Raw genomic sequence first — 20,777 nt, forward strand, 5'->3', positions numbered from 1 at the left:
CCAGCAAGCCCCACTAGGCGCGAGACTGGGTCCACCGCGAGAGGAACACCACCACCAACACCACAGCGTCCACCACGAACCAAGCACAGAAACACCGAAGCAGCAGCAACAGCAACAGCAGCAGAAACAACAACCGCCGCGTGCGAAGCCGCGGCTGCCAGTGCTGCCCGAAGAAACCATCCATGCAACCACCGGCGAGTCAGAGGCAAGACCCGGCAGTGGATGATCAGTTGCTGTACACTCTTGCTGCGAAACAGCGGGAGATGTCTGAATTGGAGTCCCGGATGGCTGTGCTGCGCAAGGAGGTCGCTGAATTGGAGTCCCAAGTGTGCGAGTCCCGCGGTTACCGCCCAGAGGGCAACGGCGGTGCTGGGCTGCCCCGGGACCCTGTAAAACTGGCGGAAATTGCCACGACGACGACGAACAGGCTCTGGAGGGGTCTTGTCGACAAGTTCAACGAGTTCAACGTCGCGGAGGACGAGTTCGACGACAAGCAGAAGAAGGACCGGCGGTACAAGGAGTACTACATCAAAGAGGCCTACGATTTCGACGAGGATGAGATAGAAGAGGAGTCGCGCAAAGAGATGTCCTTCGCACGGGGGAAACCGCGTAGAGAAGCTCCAGAATCCAGCACCCATCGTATGTAACAACAGCTCATCGCGCAAACACAAATTTTTATTAAATATCGAATAGAAACGCACAGAAACAGAGGGCCGTCAGTACAGTACGGTAGCACGACACCCCCGCGAACGATGGAAGAGGACCCGCTGAAGCAATACGAGCAATTGAAGTCCGACCTGTCAGAGGCTCTCAAGCAGCGGAGACAGTACGAGGACGAGTTGGATGCGTTGCAGCAAGAGATCTACGATAAAGAGACGGAATATTTCACCTCGACCACGTACATCAGTTCCCTGACGAGCAAACCGCTATACATCCCCGGAAATATCATTAAGGGATTCGAAGGGTTCTCCAAAGCACAGCACCACAGCGGCGGGTCCAACTCCGCCGCGAACGACTACCACGGCGGGATCCCGAACGAGGACAGAATCTTCTCGTTGTCCAGCGCAGCGTTCCAGCCAAAACTGCCACACAACACAAACCAACAACCACCGTCCCAGCAGGAGACCAATGTACAAGCAACACAGAGTAACGACTCCAATGGCGGCTAGTAAAGCGAATCACTAGTCACCTGCGAGCCAATCACGGCCAACTGAATTTTGAGTCTTAAAAGAAGACCGTTTCTTCACTTTGTTCAAAGTATAACGGATATTTTGGAACAAGTAAGTGAGTGAGCAACTGGAGTGTCTGAATCTGTCTGTGCTTAATAAGGCGTGGCGTGAGAGGGTTGCTCTACCGCTATTTGTGTGTGTGTGTGTGTTCGCGGAGTGACGTGAGAAATGATTAGGTACACGTTCAAGAGGCAATTGTGTACTACGTTGCGAAGGTACCAAAGCGTGGTGGCGGGGACTGCCGGTGGTGGCCAGGAGGGTGTTCGAGGGGCAATCCAGTTGATCAATTCTCCACCGACGATGGCTGCTGTCACTGTCACCGCAGACGTGCCCGTATTTGTGAGAAGAGGGTGTCTTGTTTCAGTGCATTCCCCAGGCTCCTCTGCTGTCAAGCAACTGAAATTGTCCAAGGAGTTCTTGGATCTGTGGTCGAGTTTGATCAAGTACGCTTCCATCCGTGGATCCATCTACTACAAGTTATCGCTTCCTAGAGGTTCTTCCCCCTGTAAGTTGCTCGTTTCGACAAACAACTGTCTGAACAAAAACTTTCAAACTACCCTGTACCAGCTTAAATTGGACGGTACCAAAGACTGGAATATACACGGTTCCGACTCAATAGTAGCGTTTGAACGAAACACGTCGCTAGAAGTGAAATCCTCTGTGCAGTATCTCAATTTCCGGAAATACAAGAATGGGAACAACTTTACCGTAGTCAAGGGTAGGGGCAATCTGCTCATCAATGGGGTTGGGTCTATTGTCAAAGTGGACCTGAAGACACCGCAGGATGAATTACTGGTCAACTACAGGAACCTGCTCGGGATCAGCGGGTCGACTCAGTTGGATATCAACCAATCCATAAACAACCGTGTCCTGACTGCCACAGGAGGGGACTCCTCTGGCCTGTACAAACCTCAACAGCTGCCAAATTGGCGCAACAGTCTAGAGGGGGTCTGGGACTACACAGCAACACTTACCCAAAATTGCTTGAGTTGGATCACTTACCGGTACAGAACGTGGAGACATGGATACCCTGTGAATTTTATTGCGGTGAGGGGCCCCCGCTCCCTTCTGCTGCAAAGCTTCAACAACACGATGACGGGCAGCATCTCCGATTACAGTATTGAGGAACAACAGATGATTCTGAGCGATGAAGTTGTCGCATTGAACAATGAGAACAAAGCTGAGGACAGCACCGGCAACCCGAAATACTGGAATGTATATGTGCAGCAAAATGGCCGTATAGACTTTAAACCCACGAACAGCTTTCTTTCAAGGGACAAGTAGTAAGCAACAACGTTCCCCGCACGCCTCCCTTCATATTCTTCCTGACATAGGAATGTTGATACACTATGTATTTGATGAATATATATATATATATAGTATGTGGATATTTGTGTGTTCGTACAGACGAGCTACCTCCTATATTGTACTAAAATGCTAACTTCTCTTTCTTTCTCTAACACAAGCCGGTGTGATCAATTCACCTTTTTCTAGATCTCGACAACATACCAACCAGAGTGGCAACGCCCGCAATAACCCCAGCACCAATGACCACACCCTTGAGCGTCTCTCGTTGGATCTTGTCCTCCACCATTTTCTTCAGCGCAACAACCTGCTGGTTGTGTGGCTCGTGTGCATACAATGCGTCGACATATCGCTTGGCCATCGTGAACTCGTTGATCTTATAGCACCCGATGGTCAAGTAGTACAGACACTCCCTCCGCCTGGCGGGACTCTCCTTGTAGATGTCCGTCAGCAGCTTGATGCCCAGTCTGTTGTCGTTGACGTCCACGGACTTGATCAGCCCCCACGCGTAGTTGAACCTGGATTGGATCGTCGCATCGTCCCCGCCCTCACTGACCACTTGTTGCCGCAGTATCTCCAACTGCTGCGGGTACAGCGCCTCGTTCGCGTCTGTCAGTGTGGGGAGAAAGTTAATCTTCGATGGCATTGCTCGTGTCTCTGTATGTAGGAGCCACGACGTACAGTAGAGTGCTTTGTTTGTTGAAGAAAAGAACATTCCCTTACCAACTTGAGAGATCTCTGTTTTTATACTTAAAATACAATTTGTATGTAGTAAAATTTCCTTTCCATCCTGGTAGAGTTCTTCGATGCCCATCGGGTTCTGGCGGTGATTGGCGCGTATACCGAGAGGATGCAGGACACTACACAGCTAAACAAGTCTAAGCTGGGTACCAAACAGTACTGGGACGACTTCTACGCTGTAGAAAGGAAGAATTTCAAGGCAAATGAGGAGGATACCGGTGAATGCTGGTTTGACGACAATGATGCAGAGCAGAAGATGGTAGACTTTCTTTCGGACAACATCGAACAATATTCGATTGAAAGTGGATCGTCGATGATCGATTTGGGTACGGGGAATGGCCACCTACTGTTTGAATTGGCCGAGAACGATTTTGCTGGGCCGATGTTGGGAGTCGATTATTCGGAAGAAAGTGTTCAGTTTGCAAACGAGATTGCGCAAAGCAGAGGTCTTTCTAGCACAATTACATTCGAACAGGCGGATATATTCAGCGATGATTGGAGCCCTGGGGAGTTTGATATTGTGCTGGATAAGGGGACTCTGGATGCAATTGCCCTCAGTGGGCTGCAGATCGGGAATAAATCTGTAGTAGAGTGCTACAGTACTGTCGTGGAGAAACTGTTGAAAGATGGGGGTGTGTTTCTCATAACTTCTTGTAATTTTACTCAGGAGGAATTGACCAAGATCATAGAGACGGACAATTTAAAAGTGTGGGAGACGGTCGACTACCCAGTGTTTGAGTTTGGCGGTGTCAAGGGTACGCCAATCTGCACAATTGCATTTGTGAAGGGTGTCTTGTGAAGGGTGTCTGGATTCTCCCTTACAAGAAGTGCAGCTATTATATTCTGTGTGTGTGTATGTATATCTATTTGAGTACCTCCTTGATGTGATCATAAAGATCGTTAGCGATGTCTTCACTGTGAGTCTTCAATGCATATGTGATGGGCTTGTTATTTCCGTCAACGGCAAGGATTCTTATAAACCTTTCGCCCTGCAGAGATCCGCCGAACCCCTTCTCCACTGTGTAGCCTTTGACTATGGGCAGGTTCATTATAGCCTTTAAAACCCCTCTTGCTCTCATCAGAAGCCGGTACTTACCTGTGGCGTCGTTTTTATTGATCTTAACTGCGCCGAACCCTCTCTCCTTCCATCCGCTCTTGATATCCTGTAGTTGGAACAATTTCGCGTTCGTCTGGTAGACACAAGTTTCGTTTTCCTCACCAGTTTGAACGTCCTGTTTGTGCAACTTCAAATGCTCCTCTTTGTCTGCTGGTGGAGCGGTACTAGACCGCTCGTCGCCGCTCACCCCTGATTTATTCTCTGGGGACGATTCGTGCGGGGTGTTGTCTCCAGTCTCTGGTGTGCCTTCTGTTTTCTTCAACACGTTAAACCCACTACCGAAGGAGAACTTGGACCCAAACGCAAACGGTTTCGTCCGGAGTTCCTTCTTCTCCGCTTCTACTGTATCCTCTTTCTGGGCAGACGAGTCTGGTGACGCCTCTGAGTCCTTATTGACCATCTTGAACCCTGATCCGAAACTTGTCGCTGCCCCAAACACGAACTTGGGCTTTTCCGTAGGCTCTTCCACAACTTGTTCATCTTCCTGCGCCAGCTTCAGTTTCTTGGGCGGTTGCTTCTCTGTATCTTGAGATTCCTTCGCTACGTCCGTCTCATCCCTGCTCGACGTGCCCTCGCTGCTGGACTCATCCCTGCATCTCTTCTTTGGTGACTCTTCACCGTCGACCTCCCCCGCCCCCAGTTTCTCATGTTTCTCCTCACTCATGGCTACAGTGTTCAACCCGCCGAGTACTTGTACAACTCTCTGTCCCAGTTCCTTTGAACAAGAGAGAATGTACAACAATTAATTTGCAAAAAAAAGTATACTTTCACTACGTAGTAAGTAGTTGCATATATATGTAAGAGCAGGTTGAAGGGTAGCAAGCTTTGAAGGTTGGCCAATTATATGAGACTATCGTTCTGTTGTTGTTGCTGTTCCTCAGCAGGCGGCTCCCTCACTGGGACAGTTCTGTAGTCCACGTCCACCATAGCAGTGTCGTTAGTACACGACACGTCCACTTGCAAAGTGAAGTTTCTGTCCTTGACAAAACAGTCCTTCTCGACGTAGTGCCAGGTGACTTTATCAAACTGTGCGTCCTTCGACTTGTCTGTAAACTTGAGATTATCTAGCGTCAACGCCGCGCCTATCTCCTTGAGCAAGTGTTTTTCGACGTGGTGGTGTAGATGCCTAACGAATTTCTTGGAGTGACAGTTTGCAGTGTCCTTTATGCGTTCTGGGTCCCCGTTTTTAGTCTCCTGCAAGATGAACGGCGGGTAGTACCGCACTTGACAGTGCTGGTTGTCGAACTCGTCATCGTCCGTCTCGTTCTTCAAGTAGGTTTCAAAATCACCGAGATCCTCAAACACTTTCAGCTCCTCCCCCTGTTTCGTGATCACGGTGTTGACTTTTGGACCCTTGACTTTCTTGTTCCCCTTTGGCATTGCTGTGGTGGGGGGGGGGGCGTTCCCACAACAAGAAGGACTACACGAGCCAAGAGAAGACGCGACGAGCGAGTGTTGCCGCCCACGTATCCCCTTATATACGTGCCCGCGGGGGGGAGGGGTAAACCCACTACCACTACCACCAGAACAAGACTAACCCCAACCCCAACCCCAACCACAACCCCAACCCCAGCTCCCTTCAAGATCCGATGCGAATAGACAGACCGCCCAGCTGCACTGCCAGTCTCTCTGACAGCTTCCCTTTTGGGACAGGCGCTGTCTCCCGCGCCGCCGCGGGAGATTGTCGCCGGATCTCGTGACTGCGGGCAGCGTACTCTCCAATTGGCTCGTTCTGCTGCTGCGTGCGGGCCGCGTGCGCAGCCCGGTGGTGGGCGGGCATTGCCTTAACGAGTCATGGTCTGGGCACTGACGGACAGGCAGGCAGGCGGGCGGGCAGGTATGCGGAGCCTGTTGCATGCTCACACACACGGAGTATATATATAGGCGTGTGTCATTGCAGCAGGGTATGTTTGCGCGTGTGTGTGTGACTGTAGCGCTGTGGACAGACCGATCTGTTTTGCGTTCTTGTCGCTGCTGCTTTCTTTTTCCGTTGACACTGTTTACTCTCTGTGTACTCAGGATCGTTATTCGGTTGCAAAAAGGGTCTCGTAACAGTTACTATTCTTCTTCTTTTTTTGGAGACCGTCGTCTTCTTCCACTGGTGGGGGGACACCAACAATGAACAGTGACAGTAACAGTTGTAGTAATCAATTGGTAGGCGGTACTTCAAAATACAGGTTGGAAGGCGGTGTTGTAGATGCTTCAGGGGATCACGCACTTGCAGTTGGTGGTACTGCGGCTGCTGCTCAAAGGACAATGCCAGGGTACAGTAGTTCGCATGGGATAACGGCAAAGATAAGAAAGGAGATTAACTTCATGGACGAGTTGAAGTGGAGGGAGTTCTCCTCCAGGAGACTGGAACTGATCAACAAATTCCAACTCAGCGAGTACAAGGCAAGTGAGCAGGATCAGAATATAAAACATATAGCAAACGTGCTGAGAACAGAGTTTAGGTTCCCGCTCTCTGCACAATCACAGTTTGAAAAATTGGTCACCGCGGCAGTACAGTCCGTGAGAAGAAACAGAAGAAGGTCGTCAAGGAGACACTCGGCCACTGCAGCGGGTGGGGGCGGTGGCGGTGGGGGCGGGGTCCTTACCCCCGCTGCAAGGAAGCCAAGTCTTCCGGGACCCTTGAAACAAGAAACTTTGCAAGGCCTCCTGGTGACACCGTTGCCAAGCGATACAAATATAGCAACACCAATGACTAAAGTCCTGCCACCACCAGCGGCTATCTCTTTACACACAACCAATAATAGCTCCATTTCGCCGCGTTCTGCATTGTACCATCACGCCCCGCCACAATTCCCAAGCCACAAAATAGAGACACAACAACAACCCCCAAAGAACCCAGAGACCGTGCAGAACACGGGCACCGTGAATGAACACCTTATCAAGACAGTGATACTGGATATTGTTAACAACGTGATACCACTCGCGGAACAATCGAAAATGGATATCACCTCGAGGGGGCCCAACCTTCTCTCCTTTATACAACAGGAAACCCCACAGGGATCACAGCCACAGACGCAACCAGCGCGCACTTTGAACCTCGATAAGCCAAACAGTATGGGTTCTGGAGGTGGACTCATTCCCTTTTTCTTGAAGGAGAAACTACTGCTGAGCGTCCAGAGGTCCAAGACATGCTTCGACATATCGAAGCAAACGGAATCAGTCTCTCAATACAACAGCAACTTGATCAACATGGGTCACTCGGCAATACTCATATCAATTCAGTTCATAATGGAGAGATTCTTCCCACACATAAAATTCGCATCCGCAGAATACATAATGCAACAGACAACCGCACCGGAGCTCCTCTCAACTCTTTCCACTAACTTATTCGACCCTGCAACGAGAAGCAATCTCGCTGTACAGCACACGGGGACAAAACTCGCTTTGCTCCACGTCATAATCGGCGCCATCATCAAGGATTTCGGGTTTGACCCAACTCTATACCAGCTGAGCGAGATCTTCAACCATATCATTATCACAAAATACCCGCTGCCCAGGACTGGGGGGACTCCACCGCCGGACACACTGCCCGTAGACCCACGGAGCACAGTGCTCGCGACGCTGTCCATGAAACCGCAGGCGGCTAACAGCGAGGTGTGCAGGAAAGTCAAGATAAGGTTCAACTCGAAGGAACAGGATTTCATGTTCCCGTTGCTCAGTAATGGGCCTCCAACGGTCGTCGAAATCGTGGAAAATTGTAAGAAACTGTTCGGAGTTGTATCAGACTGTGGCAGCCCCCTCGGTATATTCTACATGGAACAACTCATTGGTGACGACTTGAAGTTGGCAAAACTTTTCAACGATCTCTCCACTGAATGCCTCATTTTAGAGTTACAAAGAATTTAATAATTCGACGAGACAAGCTTGGGAAACAGGGGCAACCGCTCCACATGGAATAAACCGGCACACAATCAATAGCCAAATTTATTATTTGTGGGAAGTTACCCAATACGGTCCAACCACCCCGTCTCACGGATTAGAAGAATCGTCTGGTGAATTGACATTGCTATATAGATGTTCCTTCCCGCATTCCCACTTTAGAATATATATTAAAATATTAATGTACATATGAGTATACATAAATACGAATACATTTGTAATCGCAATAGTTTTTTCTTTGCCTGTCTCCCCCTTAACTTCTGTGTCACGTATGCTGCTGATCGATGCTCAGTTTCCTCAACGTTTCGTTCAACACACCTCCGTCCTCGTTGTTCTCGTCATATGGCGGCAACTCTTCCACTTCCAAACGATAACCCAGAGAGTACTCCTGCCCTTGTAATATCTTGAAGCACAAATCACTCAGTTCCTTGTTATGAAACCCAATCACTGCACTGTAAATAATGCTCTCCATTTGGAAAACTCCATCCATGCCGTCCTCCCGCCCTTGCAAATCAATGACCATGTTCTGTTCATCCTCCTCGTACACACCAACGTAAAACTCCCTCGTATTCTCGCCGTGTGGTGGGTGACTGGCCCCATTGCCCAAGCCTATGTCTTGTAAGTTGAGCAACTTGGGACACTTCAACTTGATGAAATCCTTCAGCACAGTCCACCGAAGCTTGCCAAATTTGTTGACGTTATCCGTCGTGATATCGACCTCCAAATTGGTATGGTCCCCCGGTATCAGAGTCTGAGTCTCCGGTAACAGATAAGGAGGGAAATTCGTCAACTTCAACTGCCACATCCCTCTATCCGTCATTTGTTTCCTGAAGTTCCTCTCGTTGAATATATTCTTCAATTTTTTGGGTTGCTTGAATGGGTTGGTGTTGCGTTTAAACAGCTCGGATTCCATCCCGGGGGGCAGCATACTTTGATCCATCGCATACGGTGGCATGGTGGTTGAAGATACAGGCCTCGTGTAGTCTGGAATCCCTGTCTGGTGGTACGAGTACCTCCTCCTAAACCCGGGTGACATGTTGTTCATTTGAAGGCCATTCATACCCTGTGGTGGCAGTAGCATAGAGGGCGGAGGCGGCAACGGACCACCCATCATCCCCATCGGGAAGTTGGGAGGCGGTACACCTGTCTGTGACCCCAAATCCGGCATGGGCATCAGCGAGAACGGGCTTTCCCCCGCGGGAGATTGTGAGACATCGGACATCAACGTCGGCGTTATTGGAGAGTTCGTCCCCTGCGACTCGGTGCGCCCTCCGTCTTCTTCTAGAGCAGAAGGTTTCGAACCACGACGCGGTTTCAAATGTTCATTGTCAAAGACGGGCATTGGTTCGTGTCTAACGCCGTTGCTCATTGGCTCTGGCTGTTGGTTTACACCATTGGGGTCCATCCCGACTGGGAAATTTGGAGGCATAAATGGGGGTATCATTGGGTACGCTCCAAGTCCTGACGGAGGTGGGGGCATTGGAGACATGTTATAGGGGATGTTTGCTCCAGGCATTAAATCCCCTTCAGACACGTTCGCCATATTATCATTAGATGGCGTTGAGAAGGACCCCCTCTTCAGCATAGTGTTCCATGGTGGCAGCATATATGCATACAGATCGTAGTAGTCCCATTGGTACGTGTTTAAAGTTCCGAGCAGGTCATTAACCATTTCACTGTTCATGTGGCCCTTCAGTGAGACGACACAGCTTTGAACTGTCATGAATGGGGGAGCCGCGTACGCCATTGGTGGTAACATTTTTACCTTCAGGATATTAGAGTGGTGAATAATCCCACCTATTAAATACTTCACTTGTTTCCAATTTTTCCTCGGTGGCAGATTGTCCACTTTAATTAAGACCACGTCGTGATTAGAGTTAGCTGACCCACTGGACATTCTCTGATTTGCACGGGGTCCGCTGGAATCATGGCTGTAGTAGTCGTTTGACCGGAAAGATGACGAGGAGGAGGACACGTTTGTTGTGTATACACTGTTGTTCAAACTCGAAAAGGACGATGGTCTTCTTGGACTCTGATTATTAAGCTTAGAGTCCTTCTTTGTCATTTTATCACTGGGATTTGGTACTGCTCTCGGTTTTTCTGAGCGGGGGGAACAAACTTCAATATCTCCCTTTCTTGCTGTACCATTTACCTTGGTAGTCATAGTGGTAGTGGCTGTTCCTGGCATTGTACTGGGTTGCTTTTCTAAAAATATTGCAGTACTCTATATTTCCTTTTTTTATTTTTGGAATTTTCGGTTCTACCCTTGTAGAGAGTGACAGAAACAGTATTATACCTGAGAAAAATCCGTTGAGAATTCGGGAAATATTAGTTAATCAGGCACAAAAAAATGAAGAAAGTAGGGTATTCTTCTGGAAATTTGATCAATGAGCTTCTCGTGACTTTGTCCTGTGTAATTCACCTTATATAACAAAAACAGTCACAATAAAAGACTTAGTAGTGTGTGACTTTTTAGCTTGCAATTCGATTGAAGTCTACTTGAACAGTTAAAAAAAGTGATCCTCTTCTCTTTATAGGGACCAACACACAGAAAGAAATAAAGCAACTCCTTTTAAAAATGAGCAAAAGAATCAACAATAAACCCTGAAGAAGAGCAGAAAAAAAGGACGACAGAGGAGAGATGACACAATTAGGCGTGCCGTATTGTTGGAGACGTGTAAATGTAATCTATAGCAGAAGTAAATCCTTTCCTTGGAAATAATTTCCTTGATGCAATATATATATATTTGAGTATATATGTGTGAGGGTGAAATTTCTTTGGAAGTTAAACTAACAACACTCGTGAAGCTCTCGGCGATATTGTTGTGTCTTGAATATACTGTCAGTTGTTCTCTTCACTTGAGCTTTGGTAATACTCGTCGAGTAGGGAAGTGAAGAAACGTTCCACAAAAGTAGACAACTCCTCTGTTTTCAAAAGAAACAGTCGCAACAACTGAAGAATGGAAGACACACAAGAGAGAGAAAGGGCCCTGGGTGCATATTCTGTTTAGAAGCGGGGACCTGATAAAAATGGATACATTCGCTGTGTGCCCTGGACGGAGGGGGAACAGAAAAGTCCGTACAAAAGAAGCCGTGCGGCTCTTGCAGGACAACCCTTACGCCCTTTTTTCCGGCTCCGATGTGCATCGGTTTTTTTTAAGAGGTTGGACAGTGGAAGGTTACCCTGCCGTCCCTGCTGCACAATATGGGTGTCTGGGTGATATAGAATCCCAGAAGCACGTGCTACCACAGCTCTTACCCTGCTCACGGGAGAAACGTGACGCCTCACGTCCTCCTCTGGCATCAGCGTTTTTGTCCATTCCAGAAACGTAAAAAACGCACAGCTGGGCCACTTTTGTCTTGGAAGTGGACACGCTTGGGAGTCCCCCATTATAGTACGGTGTCTGGGTGAGGAAGCTTTGCCTTCCTCTAATTTTCCCATCCCATTGTTTTCCCGATTTCCCTGACGGCTTCCAACTCACGTGGACGCCATTTGGCAAAAAAGAAACGTGCGTGAGTGGGGCAGTGTGTCGTTCACGTTGCTTTTTTGCTATATGTATTTCCTCTTTCGTCCACACCATCGATGCGCTTTCCTCTATTGTTGCAACCTCGTATGACTTCAATACTGAGATCGGGGCCGTTTTTACCACTTTTTTTCCGCCGGTAAGACAAGTATTTCGGGGAGGTGCTAGTGGTTGACCGTCATTACCTTTTGGCATCTAATCCATTTTTACTTCGGCGGAGAGTAGAGGGCGGAGGGATTGAAAATTTTTTGTGTAGGAACTGGGCAGAGAAAAAGATAAAGAATTTGAAAAAGAAATAGTTTGTGCAGGTCTTGATAGATGTATATATAGGTGATAAATACTGATCGTAATCTGACTTAACCTTCATGATTCTCCTTAGTCTATTTATTGTAAGACTGTTATATAGGGCCATCACTAACCAATTACACACAGTAATATAAACAAAAAAATGAGTTCGATTACCAAGCCAGTTTCTTTGAAAGTTAACGCCTGTCTATTCGACGTTGATGGTACCATCATCATCTCTCAACCGGCCATTGCTGCAATGTGGAGAGACTTCGGTAAGGACAAGCCAGACTTTGACGCTGAACATGTCATCCACATCTCTCACGGGTGGAGAACTTACGACGCTATTGCCAAGTTCGCTCCAGAATTTGCTAACGAAGAGTTCGTCGCCAAGTTGGAAGGTGAAATCCCAGCAAAGTACGGGGAACACTCCATCCAGGTCCCAGGTGCCGTCAAGCTTTGTAAAGAATTGAACACTTTGCCAAAGGAAAAATGGGCCGTCGCCACGTCCGGTACTTTCGAAATGGCCTCTCAATGGTTCAAGCTTCTAGGTATTGACAGACCAGAATACTTCATCACCGCTTCCGATGTCCAAAACGGTAAGCCACACCCAGAACCATACCTAAAGGGTAGAAACGGGCTGGGTTACCCAATCAACGAAAAGGACCCATCCAAGTCTAAGGTCGTCGTTTTCGAAGATGCCCCAGCTGGTATTGCTGCTGGTAAAGCCGCTGGTTGTAAGATCATTGGTATTGCCACCACCTTCGATTTGGACTTCCTAAAGGAGAAGGGTTGTGACATCATTGTCAAGAACCACGAATCCATCAGACTAGGTGATTACAATGCCGAAACTGACGAAGTTGAATTGATCTTCGACGACTACTTGTACGCCAAGGACGACTTGTTGCAATGGTAATTCGCTTCTCTTAGTTGAGTTACATTCAAAATTGTGCCCACCTTTTATTTTACGAGACCATAAATGAGACCCTTTTTCTTTCTTTACACAATTAAATATCATACAAACAGTTTATAGAGTTTTTTTAACAGATCAAAATACATCTAGTATTTCGTATCATTTTATTGTCACTGACAGTTTCTATTCAGATGTGACATCTCCATCTCAAGTTGAAATAACAGGCAATAACGAATCAGAAAAATACAGCTTACTCTTCTCTCATAAACGATCTGTGATGATATACTATGATATTAGATGAATGTACAAAACAATTTTTTTACGTACAAATTCTTTTTAAATTTCTTAGTTCTTCTTACCCTTCTTTTTTTCGGCCTTGGCAGCAGCTTCAGTTTGCTCCTTGACGACCTTCTTAACAATCTTTTGTTCTTCGATCAAGAAAGCTCTGACAATTCTTTCCTTGACACAGTTGGCACATCTGGAACCACCGTAGATTCTGGAAACGGTCTTGTGGGTCTTGGAAAGAGAGGCGTACTGTCTTGGTCTTAGAGTGGCAATACCTGGTAGAGGGACACCACAGTCACCACACTTTGGTCTGCTAGCCTGCTTCTTGACATGCTGAGCAACCAACTTACCACCTGGGGTCTTCACAACCTTGATCTTGTTGGAACGGGTGTTGTCTGTAATAGTAAGTATGGATCAAATTTCATTGCAAAAAGATATTTAACCAAATGATTGTTAGTAAAAATGAGAACAGTTCACTTCTAATGTTTAACGGTAATGTAATGAAAGTTTTGTTGAAGGGAGTTCTCTGATCCTATCCTAGGGAAAATGCCCTTCGCAATCGGCCATTCTCCATGTCAGATACGTCTACTTGGGAATATATTCTGTGCACAAGCGCATCGCACCAAGTATCTTGCCAGATAAGTCTCCTCGTTCACAATAACAACAAAATTTCACCGCGCAATTCTCCAATCTTCGTACATACATGGATTTCTTCTTCTAAAGGTAACACGTTGAGCCATCTTCGATTGATTTGGTCTGCTGGAACGTATGCTAACGAATCCGTCACACAACTATACTAAACGCAATCTACAATTGTTCAATACACTACAGTTCCGGCCCACTTGTTTCTTTCCAAAAGTTGTCCGCCATCGGGTTGGCATTCCAGAGGCTGGGATGGAAATGGAGCCAAGCCTACGCAAGCGGATTCTCCAGACAGGACAGTCCTCCCTAGCTAGCAGGACTGCTAGGCAGGAAGCATTTGTCACAGGCAGTCGCGGGCCTGCCCAGGTATAAAATGTCCAAATCTGGAAATGTTACTAAAAAGTAACAAAAAAAATACAACTTTCAAATTTCTATAAATTTGGATAGGTATGGGTGTAGCAATACCGTCACAAAATATATTTATAATGGCATACCGTATTTCCTCTAACTTTCTCAATTCAATCTGCTATCTCATCATATTTCCCCCAGCAACGATGTATCTGTTTCTTAATATGTATATATAGACATTTATATGTATATAATATGGAACTGTGTGTTCACAACACAACACTAATCTTTCTCTGTGGCAATTACTTCCACCTCTACGTCTACGTCCAAAGGTAGGGCAGCAACCGCAACACACGATCTTGCAGGTTTGTGGACATTGAAGTACTTGGCGTAAACCCCGTTGAACTCTTTAAAGTTGTTAATATCCTTTAAGAAGACATTGACTTTGATAATCTTATCTAGGGAAGAGTTACTGGCATCCAAAATGTTCTTGATGTTTTGGAAAACTTGGTCTGCCTTTTTAGAGATTGACCCCTCCACAGGCTTATTATCATGAGTGTATGGGATTTGACCAGACACAAACACCATCTTGTTGAATTTCATCGCTTGAGAGTAGGATGCAGCAGCTGGTGGGGCCAACTTTGTGGCGACCGGAGTCAGTGTGTTCAAAGATCTGGCAATTGGTGCCTTGAAGACCATGTTACTCAACATTTTTTCGTGTCGCTGTGGTTATTTAATAGAGTGGTCTGACTTTCTTCTACGATCTCCAGTCTAACAACACAGGACCTGAATCACTAAAAAAAGGTAGTATTTATACTAGTGAATCGCAACCTGTCAGTCACTTCTCTTTTGTCCTTTTTTTCTTGAGACTTCCCTGGATTGGTGCATTTCCCTCTTTGCGTATGAAAAATTCAAGTACGTAATAGAGTTGAGAGCGGGTCTATAATTCCGAAGATTTAGGGGGTTTTTCACTTTTTATGCGGGTAAAGAACTCTCAAGATACGGTTGCGAGCGGAGGTATACTTCCCACACCTTTAAAAAACCCATGTCTCCCATTGAATCAGGTCGGCTTGACTCAGTTGAAATCATTACACATTGCAAGTAGAGGAGCCTGTGCTCCAACAATGGTCCTCGACAAACCTGTTTGAATAAACAAAACAGGACATATTAAGCTTGCGTTGACTGCGAGAGAGGCGTTGAATAGTCAACTGCATAGTTCGGCGACCTAGTAATTGACGTACGTTGAAGCTTATTGTTGTCAAGAAAAGCAAACAAACAAACGAGAAGATGTAGTCTTATCTTATACAGGTAATACTCCACGCATAACCCGATCTATCACCACCCGTTATATAATAGACACTAGCAAAATGAGTTGTTCTACATGGACTCTTTTTTTGGTTAAATTAGCACATTCAAGGCGTCGTGTCTTGTTGCGTAAATCCAATTCATGAGGAATGTGCCATGGCTCATCTTGCTCTTAAAGCTTTGCCGAATACTTGAGAGCATTAAAATACTACTTTCCCAAGTTTCTGCGCAACCGTGTATAATGCATTTGGAAATATGGCCTCGTTCCCCTTAACCACCGAGTAACCTTTCCACCCATCTCTCACTTTATTCAAGATTCCACTATCTATTATTTGATGACCGAGAAAAAAAATAACAAAGGAAATGGCTGAAATACAATCAACACTAATAAAAAAAAAAAAAAAAGTAAGTCCTTTAAAGATAGAAACCTTGGTATTCTGAAGAGGCAAAAAGAAAAAGGATACAAGTATCGAAACGCGCTATTTACTCGGTCTAACGATATAGGGAACTGTATTAAAGATACACCTATATAGTAAAGCCGATAGCGGTTTGTTCCGAATCCTCAAAATAACCTCATTAAAGTAATGGTACACACTCCTGATGACATAGCGAATACAATCCTGAAGGTCGCTCCTATCCAGATCCCAAATGACGATACAGATTCCCTGGGCAATAAAGAGTTGCATGTCAACAGTTATGCACATCCGTTTGTGCAGCAAAGCAGCTTTAGTAATGGTGGCCACTCAAAGAGCACACCCATTAATATTGCCTCCCATAAAAATCAGAACTCTGCCTTCGGTTCGTCACTCGCAACTGAGAGGTTTTTAAACAGTTCACACACATCCTATTCGTCATACACTAACCCGCTTACGCATCACAAGGCACTAGAACCTAGCTCATTTACCAGTGATAATTCAAAATCGAGTTTTATTGGCTCGCTACAGAGTAACCATAGTTTCCAAAAAAATGAAATCCCTGATAATGCATCCAGTACGGCTAATAGTAACAACACTAATACCAATACTAATATCATCACTAATAATAACAACATCGATAATATCATCAACAATAGTAATTATAATAATAAACTAGCGATAACTGCAGGGCAGTATATCGACACAAACGCTACTACCACACCAGAACACAGTTTCCAGAATGACCCATTTCATACAAATACAACGGATGGAGACGGTCTGGAAAATACATATTACATTAATCAAAACACTAATGACCAACCACACGCTCCACAAGAAACAAATTGTCCAAAGCGTTACGAAAGTATCAGCATAGCTACCCTTCCTATTGACGATATACTGCAGATGCTAACTGCTTTGTTAGATAAAATCGTTAGTTCAAATGATGAATTAAATAATGGTGGTCCCCCCGCTGGCTGTGAGGACAAACAACAAGACCACGATACAATAAATGCAATCACAAGTTTCTACGGTAAGCACGTCCCACAGATAACTATAGAACAATACCTATTAAGAATTCAAAAGTACTGTCCCACTACAAATGACATATTTCTATCCTTACTTGTATTCTTCGACAGAATCTCCAAGAAGTTCAACATTCACCAGCAGAAGCAACAGTCGAATGTGTCTGATAGCGATGAGCAAGCACCACATCAAACTTTTGTCATGGATTCATACAATATACACAGATTGTTAATTGCCGGGGTGACCGTCAGCACAAAATTCTTTAGCGATTTCTTTTACAGTAACGCTCGTTACGCAAGAGTGGGTGGTATATCATTACAGGAAATGAACCACTTAGAATTACAGTTTTTGATTTTGTGCGACTTTAAACTGTTGATACCTATCGATGAGCTGCAAAGATACGCAGAATTGCTCTACCGATTCTGGGACAGTAATCAGAAACCAGCCACGTGGCCAACCTGAGGTGCGTTGTCCAGCACTCCTTCGCATTGTCAACCATCCCAGTTCCCTCAATCACGCGGTAGCATCGTTCGATGAGTGTTCGTGCTTTTTGTTCTTCGCCCGGCAGTGTATTGTACTCACCAAATAGGCAAGTGCAGCAGTACTGAATAGGAAACCACGGCTGAGTAGACGTGACGCTAAGTGAAAATTCTCTAGAATGGCTAGGGTGTTTCTTTTTTTTTTTCACCCCCAGGTTCGAGAATTTTTGATCTCGTTAAAGGAATTTTTTTTTCACTTCTTTTGCGATGGCCACTGTCTGCCCTTCTACAAACACATAAATAGGAAAGGCCATCTGTACGAACTGTAAGGATATTATTGTGCAAAATGCCACTGCATCGGAGACTGTCAGCAGTAGTCGGTGGAAGCAAAGAGATGTCATATGAAATGAGCGACTTCAAAAAAACTCCATCCGAAGATGTGAAGTTTACTCCAGTCGAGTCAAACACCTACTCTGAGGACGAACGGTCAGCCTCAGTTGAGGAGACCAGGCTGGGTTTTTTCAGTAGGCTAGCTGGTCACTTGAACGCGGAGACTAAAGGGGTAGAGCCTGTTTTAGACCATGAAAAAAACGACGATTCTATAGTGGATGCGGCCTCTATGTGGTTCTCTGCAAACATGGTCATTGCTGCATATGCATTGGGTGGGTTAGGTCCTGCGGTCTTCCGTTTGAACTTTGGTCAATCAGTTCTAGTTATTATATTTTTCAACATACTCGGGTTATTGGCAATTGCATTCTTTTCTGTTTTTGGTGCTGAATTTGGGCTACGTCAAATGATTCTCTCCAGATTCCTGCTCGGTAATGTCACTGCAAGAATATTTTCGTTGATTAACGTGATCGCCTGTGTTGGTTGGGGGGTCGTCAATACGACCGTATCGGCACAGTTGCTAAACATGGTCAATCCACCTCACAACTGTCCGTTGTGGGCCGGCTGTGTGATCATCGTCGGTGGTACCGTGCTAATAACCTTTTTTGGCTATAGAGTTATTCATGCATACGAGAGATGGTCGTGGGTACCCAATTTCGTAGTGTTCCTCGTCATCATAGCTCGTCTGAAAATATCAGGGAATTTCAAAAATGGTCCTTGGACATCTGGCCCAACGACCGCCGGTAGCGTGTTATCGTTTGGGTCTACAGTGTTTGGTTTTGCAGCTGGGTATACGACATACGCAGCTGACTACACCGTCTACATGCCAAGGAAAACAAACAAATACAAAATCTTCTTCTCCCTAGTCGCAGGTCTATGCTTCCCGCTGTTCTTTTGTATGATCACAGGTGCCGCAGCTGCTGCTGCTGCGGTGAACACTTCAGAGTGGATGGAATATTTCCACAAGAATGCAATGGGTGGTGTCACTTATGCTATTCTGGTGCCAAACTCTCTCCATGGCTTTGGAGACTTTTGCTGCGTCATTCTGGCTCTTTCGACCGTGGCGAACAACATCCCAAACATGTATAGTATTGCATTGTCACTACAGGCATTGTGGGAGCCTTTTGCTAAAGTACCAAGAGTGGTCTGGACAATGTGTGGTAACGCTGCCACTGTTGGGATTGCAATTCCAGCTTGTTACTACTTTGAAGGGTTTATGGAAAACTTTATGGACTCGATTGGTTACTACCTTGCAATTTATATCAGCATCTCGATGTCCGAACATTTCATTTACAGAAAAGGTTTTGGTGGCTATAGGATCGAAGATTGGAACAGGTGGGATAGATTACCCATCGGTATTGCCGGCACGGCAGCTTTGATTGTCGGGGCTTTTGGGGTTGCATTAGGGATGTGTCAAACGTATTGGGTAGGTGAAATTGGACGTTTGATTGGTGATCACGGTGGTGATATTGGATTTGAGCTTGGTGCATCATGGGCATTTATTGTTTACAATATCTTGAGACCATTAGAAATCAAGTATTTTGGTCGCTAAGCGGATTCTTCATGAAATGGGGACACTGAAGGATTGTCTATTTATTTTAATAATCTCTACTATAATTGTGGTGTGTATACTAAAAACATAAGCAAATGTATAAATTATCCTGGTGCTTGAGTAATTTCTCATTTTTTGAAATGTATTTTTTCTCTAATTTGAAAATTAGTTAAGGTCATTTCAAGAGTTGGAAGTTTTCTTTACACGAGGTTGCGCAAGCAAAACAGTACCCAAGTCAGCTTATAAACCATGATAGATTTGCTTTTCAAATTTGCTAAGTACTTTCTGCCGAGCACGTGTATACTGGGACTCGTATGCATAGTGGTAGCAAAGTTGCAACTACCAGATTTTTTGGAATATGGGAAAACACTCCGAAATCATGATAATAATGAGAACAGCGGTGTGCTTGAACTACTGGCACATTTCACGCTTCCAAAATCACTATTCTCCCACTTTTACGTAATATCATTCGCTTTCTCATTATTTGAAGTGATTGTATATCCTAATCAAGATTTGGTGTGGATTTTAATGGCCCACTCGCTACGGAGGCTCTATGAGACCCTTTTCGTATGCAAATATAATGAAAATTCAAGGATGAACTGGTCGCATTACGCAGTAGGTATATGGTTCTACTCATCCTTGCACGTTGTAACAATCACAAAGCTATACCAAAATGACATAAGTGAAAAAATAAGCCCAATAATAACTGTCATTTTTTGCTTAGCATCAGCGGACCAATACAGAAACCACGTAATTCTATCCAACTTGATAAAATATTCCCTGCCAAAGAGAGGGCTGTTTCGATACACATGCTGTCCTCATTATTTGGATGAAATAGTTATTTATGCTTCACTAACAGCCATTAACATTGACTATGCCTGGCTTTTGATTTGGGTAGTGATAAGCTTATCCGTGTCAGCAACTGAAACTAGGGAATACTATTTACATAAATTCAAGGATGAGCCGGTACCATCCTCAGCCATAATACCATTTATTTGGTAATTACATCTTTTATAAGGAATTGGAAACTTTTTTCCCCTAAGGTGAAAACAAGCTTGTATAGACACATTAGTTAGATTATTCTGCTTCCAGTTGATCCCGTCTGAGAGTGTTATTCTTGTGTCTTTTTTATTTTACCGGGTAACAGATATGGAGCACAAAGGCGTAGAACGAAAATCAAAAAACGATGTATGTGATACATTTCTCACAGATCCTATTACTATTGTCTATTGAGTTCATTCAAAAGGATTAAAACCCCACCCTTTGCACATCTCTGAATCCGCAATCGAGGGGAATCCAAGTAAGGGCTGGTACGCGTTTATTGGTACTGTGGCA

At 45.4% G+C, this 20,777-nt stretch overlaps 15 protein-coding genes across 15 annotated transcripts; 9 read left to right on the forward strand and 6 right to left on the reverse strand.

Annotated features, from left to right (window-relative positions):
• Window positions 1-182: 182 nt before the first annotated feature.
• Window positions 183-647, forward strand: ACF4 (Acf4p; the record flags this gene model as incomplete). Its single annotated transcript, XM_022607567.1, has 1 exon — window positions 183-647. One exon carries the CDS (start codon window positions 183-185, stop codon window positions 645-647), a length of 465 nt encoding a protein of 154 aa, XP_022464149.1.
• A 105-nt stretch (window positions 648-752) lies between these two features.
• EAF6 (Eaf6p) lies at window positions 753-1,169 on the forward strand (the record flags this gene model as incomplete). The annotated part of the gene is made up of 1 exon (XM_022607568.1): window positions 753-1,169. The coding sequence occupies one exon, from the start codon at window positions 753-755 to the stop codon at window positions 1,167-1,169; it is 417 nt and encodes a 138-aa protein (XP_022464150.1).
• A 228-nt stretch (window positions 1,170-1,397) lies between these two features.
• AIM24 (Aim24p) lies at window positions 1,398-2,513 on the forward strand (the record flags this gene model as incomplete). Its single annotated transcript, XM_022607569.1, has 1 exon — window positions 1,398-2,513. One exon carries the CDS (start codon window positions 1,398-1,400, stop codon window positions 2,511-2,513), a length of 1,116 nt encoding a protein of 371 aa, XP_022464151.1.
• Window positions 2,514-2,709: 196 nt separating this feature from the next.
• FIS1 (Fis1p) lies at window positions 2,710-3,180 on the reverse strand (the record flags this gene model as incomplete). Its single annotated transcript, XM_022607570.1, has 1 exon — window positions 2,710-3,180. The coding sequence occupies one exon, from the start codon at window positions 3,178-3,180 to the stop codon at window positions 2,710-2,712; it is 471 nt and encodes a 156-aa protein (XP_022464152.1).
• Window positions 3,181-3,384: 204 nt separating this feature from the next.
• Window positions 3,385-4,074, forward strand: EFM4 (Efm4p; the record flags this gene model as incomplete). Its single annotated transcript, XM_022607571.1, has 1 exon — window positions 3,385-4,074. One exon carries the CDS (start codon window positions 3,385-3,387, stop codon window positions 4,072-4,074), a length of 690 nt encoding a protein of 229 aa, XP_022464153.1.
• Window positions 4,075-4,138: 64 nt separating this feature from the next.
• On the reverse strand, window positions 4,139-5,056 carry YRB2 (Yrb2p; the record flags this gene model as incomplete). The annotated part of the gene is made up of 1 exon (XM_022607572.1): window positions 4,139-5,056. One exon carries the CDS (start codon window positions 5,054-5,056, stop codon window positions 4,139-4,141), a length of 918 nt encoding a protein of 305 aa, XP_022464154.1.
• A 176-nt stretch (window positions 5,057-5,232) lies between these two features.
• Window positions 5,233-5,772, reverse strand: KNAG0D01570 (uncharacterized protein; the record flags this gene model as incomplete). Its single annotated transcript, XM_022607573.1, has 1 exon — window positions 5,233-5,772. One exon carries the CDS (start codon window positions 5,770-5,772, stop codon window positions 5,233-5,235), a length of 540 nt encoding a protein of 179 aa, XP_022464155.1.
• Window positions 5,773-6,648: 876 nt separating this feature from the next.
• Window positions 6,649-8,250, forward strand: KNAG0D01580 (uncharacterized protein; the record flags this gene model as incomplete). Its single annotated transcript, XM_022607574.1, has 1 exon — window positions 6,649-8,250. The coding sequence occupies one exon, from the start codon at window positions 6,649-6,651 to the stop codon at window positions 8,248-8,250; it is 1,602 nt and encodes a 533-aa protein (XP_022464156.1).
• Window positions 8,251-8,548: 298 nt separating this feature from the next.
• On the reverse strand, window positions 8,549-10,471 carry KNAG0D01590 (uncharacterized protein; the record flags this gene model as incomplete). The annotated part of the gene is made up of 1 exon (XM_022607576.1): window positions 8,549-10,471. The coding sequence occupies one exon, from the start codon at window positions 10,469-10,471 to the stop codon at window positions 8,549-8,551; it is 1,923 nt and encodes a 640-aa protein (XP_022464157.1).
• Window positions 10,472-12,255: 1,784 nt separating this feature from the next.
• Window positions 12,256-13,008, forward strand: GPP1 (glycerol-1-phosphatase RHR2; the record flags this gene model as incomplete). Its single annotated transcript, XM_022607577.1, has 1 exon — window positions 12,256-13,008. One exon carries the CDS (start codon window positions 12,256-12,258, stop codon window positions 13,006-13,008), a length of 753 nt encoding a protein of 250 aa, XP_022464158.1.
• Window positions 13,009-13,350: 342 nt separating this feature from the next.
• RPL34B (60S ribosomal protein eL34) lies at window positions 13,351-14,030 on the reverse strand (the record flags this gene model as incomplete). The annotated part of the gene is made up of 2 exons (XM_022607578.1): window positions 13,351-13,685; window positions 13,994-14,030. The coding sequence occupies 2 exons, from the start codon at window positions 14,028-14,030 to the stop codon at window positions 13,351-13,353; spliced, it is 372 nt and encodes a 123-aa protein (XP_022464159.1).
• Window positions 14,031-14,562: 532 nt separating this feature from the next.
• MMF1 (isoleucine biosynthesis protein MMF1) lies at window positions 14,563-14,991 on the reverse strand (the record flags this gene model as incomplete). The annotated part of the gene is made up of 1 exon (XM_022607579.1): window positions 14,563-14,991. The coding sequence occupies one exon, from the start codon at window positions 14,989-14,991 to the stop codon at window positions 14,563-14,565; it is 429 nt and encodes a 142-aa protein (XP_022464160.1).
• A 1,178-nt stretch (window positions 14,992-16,169) lies between these two features.
• Window positions 16,170-17,486, forward strand: KNAG0D01630 (PHO85 cyclin family protein; the record flags this gene model as incomplete). The annotated part of the gene is made up of 1 exon (XM_022607580.1): window positions 16,170-17,486. The coding sequence occupies one exon, from the start codon at window positions 16,170-16,172 to the stop codon at window positions 17,484-17,486; it is 1,317 nt and encodes a 438-aa protein (XP_022464161.1).
• Window positions 17,487-17,849: 363 nt separating this feature from the next.
• KNAG0D01640 (cytosine permease) lies at window positions 17,850-19,442 on the forward strand (the record flags this gene model as incomplete). Its single annotated transcript, XM_022607581.1, has 1 exon — window positions 17,850-19,442. One exon carries the CDS (start codon window positions 17,850-17,852, stop codon window positions 19,440-19,442), a length of 1,593 nt encoding a protein of 530 aa, XP_022464162.1.
• Window positions 19,443-19,691: 249 nt separating this feature from the next.
• Window positions 19,692-20,444, forward strand: DFG10 (putative polyprenol reductase; the record flags this gene model as incomplete). Its single annotated transcript, XM_022607582.1, has 1 exon — window positions 19,692-20,444. The coding sequence occupies one exon, from the start codon at window positions 19,692-19,694 to the stop codon at window positions 20,442-20,444; it is 753 nt and encodes a 250-aa protein (XP_022464163.1).
• Window positions 20,445-20,777: the final 333 nt, after the last annotated feature.

Source organism: Huiozyma naganishii, chromosome 4 (genome assembly GCF_000348985.1).
Source record: "Huiozyma naganishii CBS 8797 chromosome 4, complete genome".
In the NCBI taxonomy this organism is placed as follows: domain Eukaryota; kingdom Fungi; phylum Ascomycota; class Saccharomycetes; order Saccharomycetales; family Saccharomycetaceae; genus Huiozyma; species Huiozyma naganishii.